This window comes from Lotus japonicus, chromosome 5, assembly GCF_012489685.1.
Source record: "Lotus japonicus ecotype B-129 chromosome 5, LjGifu_v1.2".
Lineage (NCBI taxonomy): Eukaryota > Viridiplantae > Streptophyta > Magnoliopsida > Fabales > Fabaceae > Lotus > Lotus japonicus.
In genome coordinates this window covers 45,822,859-45,829,535 of record NC_080045.1, presented here as the reverse complement: position 1 = coordinate 45,829,535, position 6,677 = coordinate 45,822,859, and the positions used below count along the sequence as shown (strand labels likewise).

At 43.9% G+C, this 6,677-nt stretch overlaps 1 protein-coding gene across 1 annotated transcript; it reads left to right on the top strand.

Moving 5' to 3' along the window:
• Nucleotides 1-401: 401 nt before the first annotated feature.
• Nucleotides 402-1,489, top strand: LOC130719648 (uncharacterized). Its single transcript, XM_057570260.1, has 3 exons — nt 402-978; nt 1,065-1,312; nt 1,406-1,489. The coding sequence occupies exons 1-3, from the start codon at nt 402-404 to the stop codon at nt 1,487-1,489; spliced, it is 909 nt and encodes a 302-aa protein (XP_057426243.1).
• The last annotated feature ends 5,188 nt before the right edge of the window (nt 1,490-6,677 follow it).

The following is a 6,677-nucleotide window of genomic DNA, read 5'->3' as shown; positions in this document are numbered from 1 at the left end:
GAACTTAGGAAATCGAGTGAGCCCTCCCGGCTTTGCCACGGGGCAAAGTTCGCAAATGTACTTGCCCACGAGCATGAACTCAGGGTCGCTTCAGGCTATCAGGCAACGGTTTGACGATAGCCAGCACGAGATGGTTAATATGTTGTCTCGACAAATGGGGGAGATCTTCAAATCCCTTGATCTAGAACACCAATGCCAATAACCAAGAGTTAGCCCATCAGATGGGGCGTCTGGCAACAGTGTTAGGAACACAAAACGAGGTAGCACCTCTGTCGAGGATTGAACCAATTCCACCGGTAGCAATCCCAGCTCGCGGGCCCGTACAACCCTATCAACACATAGGACAAAACCCTTTATTCGAGGAAAATGAAGGGGGACAACCAGGGCCGCAGAACGTATACATGGTAAATAGGAATGAACACGCTGATGAAGTGTTGGAAAGAATTCGAAACCAAAATGCTGGGGGGCAACAAAATGTTGCTGCTGTTGTCGAACAATTGCTAAATCAGCACGGTTTTAATGTAGGTTTTGCAAATAGACCCCATTTTGTTTCAGCCTTCACTGGAGAAGTACTCGAAGCGGAACTCCCTAGAGGTTGGAAAGTCTCAAAGTTCACTAAGTTATCTGGGGACTCAGGGGAGTCTACTGTAGAACACGTGGCGAGATACCAGATTGAGGCTGGGGACCTGGCCATTAACGAAAATTTGAAAATGAAGTATTCTCCAAGTTCTTTGACTAAGAACGTGTTTACATGGTTCACAACCCTTGCTCCTAGGTCAGTCCACACTTGGACACAATTGGAAAGGATTTTCCATGAGCAGTTCTTTAGAGGGGAGTGCAAAGTGAGTCTAAAGGATTTGGCTAGCGTCAAAAGAAAGAATGCCGAATCCATTGATGACTACCTGAATAGATTCAGGATGTTGAAATCTCGATGCTTTACTCACGTCCCAGAGCATGAACTGGTTGATTTGGCAGCAGGTAGTTTAGAGTATTCGATTAGGAAAAAACTCGACACGCAGTATATTCGAGATAGTGGCCTAAAAAAGAGAAAGTGGCCTACATAGATACAGAGTTGGTGTGTCCAACTCAGTACGCATACCACGAGGTCACCCCTGAAATCGACACTAATGATATCAATCTAGCTGAGCTCCAGCCAGGAGACCCTTATGTGTGCAAGGCACTAAAGCCTTATGAAAACAAGTTGGGAGAAGAATCTCCCAAAGACAGTATTCCTACTCTTAAAACTTATACTTTTGACGTGACCAAATGTGATGCAATTTATGACATACTTGTCTCTGATGGTTTAATTGTGGTCCCTAAAGACCAAAAATTGCCTTCTCCTGAACAGAAAAAAGGCAAAAAATACTATAAGTATCATAACTTTTTTGGCCATTGGACCTCACAGTGTGTTCGTTTCAGGGACCTTGTTCAAGGAGCACTGGATTCTGGTAGACTCAAGTATGGCGAAAAGACTAAGGGCCAAGCATAGGTCGACTCAGATCCACTCCAGAAAGCTGAAGCCAATTACGTGGAGCCCCTCCACATTTGCATGGTAGACATCACTAAGAAGCTCAACTCGGGTTTAATTCTGGAAGAAACAGAAACTAAAGAAGCTAGCTTGGAGGAGGTCTACCCCAAAGCTGGAGAAAATCTTGTCGAGTTCCTATCTCGAAGTCAAAATGGAGAAAAGGAAGTCATGCTGTGCCCTAGATGCAGTGCTGTCTTCGACAAGTCAGCAGCGAAGGCTTATCAAGACTCTGAAATGAAAAGGCATTATCAACAGAAAGCGCCTGTAGCCAGAAGATTATCTTACCCTCATGAAGAGATAGCCACCCAAGAGCACTACAGCCATATGGGTCAAGAGAAAAAGGGGAAGAGCAAATCCTACCTCCCCAATGCTGATGTGCCAAAAAACCAATGGTTTAGGTCAGAACCACCTAAACCAAAGCCAAGGCAGAAGTGGTAGAAAATCGATTTGGGCCAAGGATCTTCATACGTTAATAACTCTCAGGTGTCAAGAAACTACTCTTATGGCTCAAGGAACTACTATGGGCCAGAGCAGATGACCAGGACCCAATTTCGACGCTTCCTAAGGAAAAGAAAGGCGGAGCGGGAAAGGGGTGGCAAATTTCGATCATTGTGGGATGTCAAGCCTTCAGAGGCCCCAGAAAACAAGTCAAGCTTGGCGTCCATCATCAATCATCTGGACCAAGCCATCAAGCAGGGAATAACCTTGCCAAACCCTACCCAAGAGAAGGTAAAGGTAGCGGTTGGAGATGAAGATGAAGATGAAGACATGCTAGAGGACTTCGACGAAAGTGACGGGGAAGACCTCAACATCATCTGCATAGTGTCCATACTCCTGGCTGATTTCGACCAAGTATCCGAGGTCATTGAAGGTGACGAAGATTACTATGTCGAGGAAGAGGCTGATGAGAACCCTTTATGCTATTATGTCATGCAGAGGGGAGTTGTTGAAGATGTTAGGGCCATTTTCCAAAGGCCTTCAGAGCATATGAAGAGTCACTTGAAGCCCTTGTTTGTGTGGGCCAAAGTGGAAGACAAAGGGGTCAATAAGATACTTGTCGACGGTGGTGCTGCTATCAACCTAATGCCCAGGTTCATGATGAAGAGGTTGGGCAAGACAGAGATAGATTTGATTCCCCATGACATGATATTATCAGACTATAAAGGTAAGACCAGCACCTCCATGGGTGCGATCATGCTGAATATAACAGTGGGGACAGTAAGTAGATCAACCTTGTTCATTGTTGTGCCTTCAAAGGCCAACTACAACCTTTTATTGGGCAGAGAATGGATCCATGGAGTAGGGGCAGTGCCTTCTACCCTACATCAGAGAATCTCCATATGGAAAGCAGATGGAGTTGTCGAGAATGTGCAAGCTGACCAAAGTTACTATTTGGCAGAAGCAGGCTATGTCGACAAGAAGAATTTTGAGAAGAGTTTGGCTACAATTGCCCCACTTGACACAGTGGCCAATCAGTACTTCAACCCTTACTCAGAATACTCAGTGACACTAGACCCAATTCGAGGATTGCACCTCAATGAATCATGCAAGGCGGATGCTATGAGTGGATGGCACGGTAACGAAGAAGAAGTTGCCGCTAAAGAAGTGGCAAGTGATGAGGCTGCCACCAATGTGGCAACACAGCATAATGATGATTAATTCGAGCTTGGCTCGGATTTCGGCTTACGCGGCCGAAAACAAGATGAAAACGACTCTAGAGGCCGACAAAATGGCTAAAAACATGGCCATTAAAGGAAAGATTAAAGTTGCAGTTTCACCTGTCAAGGTGCTATCTCGGAATGGAAAGGATAGTGCACGAGGAAATGAGCCAAGTGAAGAGGCCAAAGAAGACGAGTATGATCTGAGGATGGATTGCATTTATGATGATGGTCCGTTGGGGTTCGAAAAACCTTTGGTGGACGCCACGAAAATGGAGGCTCAGGACCCTTTGGAGGAAATCGATTTGGGGATGGCTCAAAGAAAAGACCAACCTACATAAGTTCCTTGATCGACCCAGAGCTTAGAAGCAGAATGATAGAGTTGCTGAAAGAATTCAAAGATTGTTTCGCCTGGGATTACGACGAGATGCCTGGTTTGAGTCGAGACTTGGTAGAATTACAACTGCCAATCAAAGAAGACAGGAAGCCAGTAAAACAACTGCCCAGGAGATTCCATCCAGATGTTCTAGTAAATATCAAGGAAAAATCGAAAGATTGCTGCGGTGCAAGTTCATCAGAGCGGCCAAATATGTTGAGTGGCTGGCCAATGTAGTCCCGGTAATCAAGAAAAATGGTAAGATGAGGGTCTGCATAGATTTTCGAGATCTGAATGCTTCCACACCAAAGGATGAATATCACATGCCCATAGTCGAGATGATGGTGGATTCAACAGCAGGCCATGAATACTTAAGTCTCTTAGACGGATATTCTGGCTACAACCATATTTTCATTGCCAAGGAGGATGTGTCGAAAACAGCATTTCGATGTCCTGGTGCTTTAGGGACATATGAGTGGGTGGTCATGCCATTTGGTTTGAAGAACGCCGGCGCGACCTACCAGAGGGTAATGAATACTATCTTCCATGACTTTATTGAAACTTTTATGCAGGTTTATATTGATGACATAGTAGTCAAGTCCCCATCCAGGGATGAACACTTGTCACATTTGAGGAAGTCATTCGAGAGAATGAGGATACATGGCCTCAAAATGAACCCTCTTAAATGTGCATTTGGTGTCCTTGCATGTGACTTTTTGGGTTTTGTGGTGCACAAGAAAGGCATCGAAATCAACAAGAATAAGGCCAAAGCTATTCTCGACACAAGTCCACTAACTAGCAAGAAACAACTGCAGTCGCTATTGGGCAAAGTCAATTTCCTTAGAAGGTTTATTGCCAACCTTAGTGACAAAATTAAGCCTTTCTCATCCCTTCTTCGACTTAAGAAGGAAGACATTTTTCCCTAGGAAGCAGAGCACCAAAAAGCATTTGATGAGCTAAAAAACTATTTGGCAAGCCCTCCGATGATGATCCCTCCTATAAAAGGGAAGCCGATGAGGTTATATATTTCGACTACAGATGAAACCATTGGTAGCATGTTGGCGCAAGAAGATGAAGATGGCATCGAAAGAGCCGTATTTTATTTGAGTCGTGTGTTAAACGATGCTGAGACTCGTTACACTATGATCGAGAAATTGTGTTTGTGTTTGTACTTTTCTTGTACCAAGCTGAAATATTATGTAAAGCCAATTGATGTAATGGTTTTTTCTCACTTCGATATAATAAAACACATGTTATCCAAGCCTATTTTGCATAGTCGAATTGGTAAATGGTCTTTAGCATTAACCGAATATTCGCTCACTTACGCCCCTCTAAAGGCAATTAAGGGGCAAGCAGTAGCTGATTTCTTGGCAGATCACACTTTGCCTGAAGAAATAGCTTATGTAGGATTAAAGCCTTGGAAGTTGTTTTTCGACGGCTCAAGCCATAAGGAAGGGTCAGGAATCGGTATGTTCATAGTGTCCCCACAAGGCATCCCAACCAAATTCATGTTTCGAATTCGAGAAAGTTGCTCCAATAACGAATCTGAATATGAGGCTTTAGTCTCGGGCCTCGAAATACTGTTGGCCTTGGGGGCAAAGAACGTCGAAATTAAAGGTGACTCAGAATTGGTTGTAAAGCAACTTACCAAGGAATATAAGTGCATAAGTGAAAATTTGGCAAAATACTACGTAAAGACCATGAGTTTACTAGCCAATTTTGACCAGGCAGGAATTAGCTACATACCTAGGGTAAGCAATCAAGAGGCTAATGAGTTAGCACAAATTGCTTCCGGGTACATGATAGATAAGCAAAAATTGAAAGAGGTTATTAGGATCAAGGAGAAATTGAGTCATTTGGATCTCGACGTTATGGCTATCGATAACCTTACTCCCAATGATTGGAGAAAGCCAATCGTCGAATACTTACAGAACCCTATAGGGTCAACCGACAGAAAAGTCAAATATAGGGCTCTAAATTATACCATCATAGGCAATGAATTGTTCAAAAAGAACGTCGACAACACGTTGTTGAAGTGCTTAAGCGAAGACGATGCGTTCATAGCTGTATCAGCCGCTCACGACGGCCTATGTGGAGCTCACCAAGCAGGGGCAAAGATGAAATGGATTCTTTTTAGGCAAGGGATGTATTGGCCAACTATCATGAAAGATTGCATCAGATACGCAAAAGGTTGTCAAGATTGCCAGAAACATTCAGGAATCCAACACGTGTCAGTTAGCGAGTTACACTCTATCATCAAGCCATGGCCCTTTAGGGGATGGGCGATAGATTTAATTGGCGAGATTCACCCAGCCTCGTCAAGGCAGAACAAGTATATAATTGTAGCAATTGACTATTTCACTAAATGGGTCGAAGTCATTCCACAGCAGAACGTGATGCAAGAGACGGTAATCGAATTCATACAGAATCACATTGTGTATCGTTTTGGATTGCCGGAGTCACTCACAACGGACCAAGGTACCGTGTTCATAGGACGAAAAGTGACAGCCTTTGCAGAATCCTTGGGTATAAAGCTTCTAACCTCGACCCCCTACTACGCTCAGGCAAACGGCTAAGTACAGGCCGCTAATAAAACTCTAATAACCTTGATTAAAAAGCACGTAGCTCGAAAGCCGAAAAGCTGGCATGAGTCTTTAAGCAAAGTCTTGTGGGCTTACAGGAATTCACCAAGGGAAGCGATAGGAACAACACTTTTTCGACTGGCCTATGGCCAAGAAGCGGTGCTACTCGCAGAAGTATACTTGCAATCGTGCAGAATTCAAAGACAAGAAGAAATCCCAAGCGAAGTTTATTGGAACATGATGCTAGACGAATTGGTAAATCTCGACGAAGAAAGAGTCTTGGCGTTAGACGTCTTAATGATGCAGAAGGATCGCATAGCTAAAGCATACAACAAGAAGGTTAAAAGTCGATCTTTTGTCACAGGGGACTACGTGTGGAAGGTCATCCTGCCAATGGATAAGAAAGATATGGCCTACGGAAAATGGGCCACCAATTGGGAAGGGCCATTTAAAGTCGAGAAAGCACTATCTAATAATGCTTACGTGATTAAAGAATTAAGCGGTCAGCGTCAATTTGTTACAATAAATGGCAA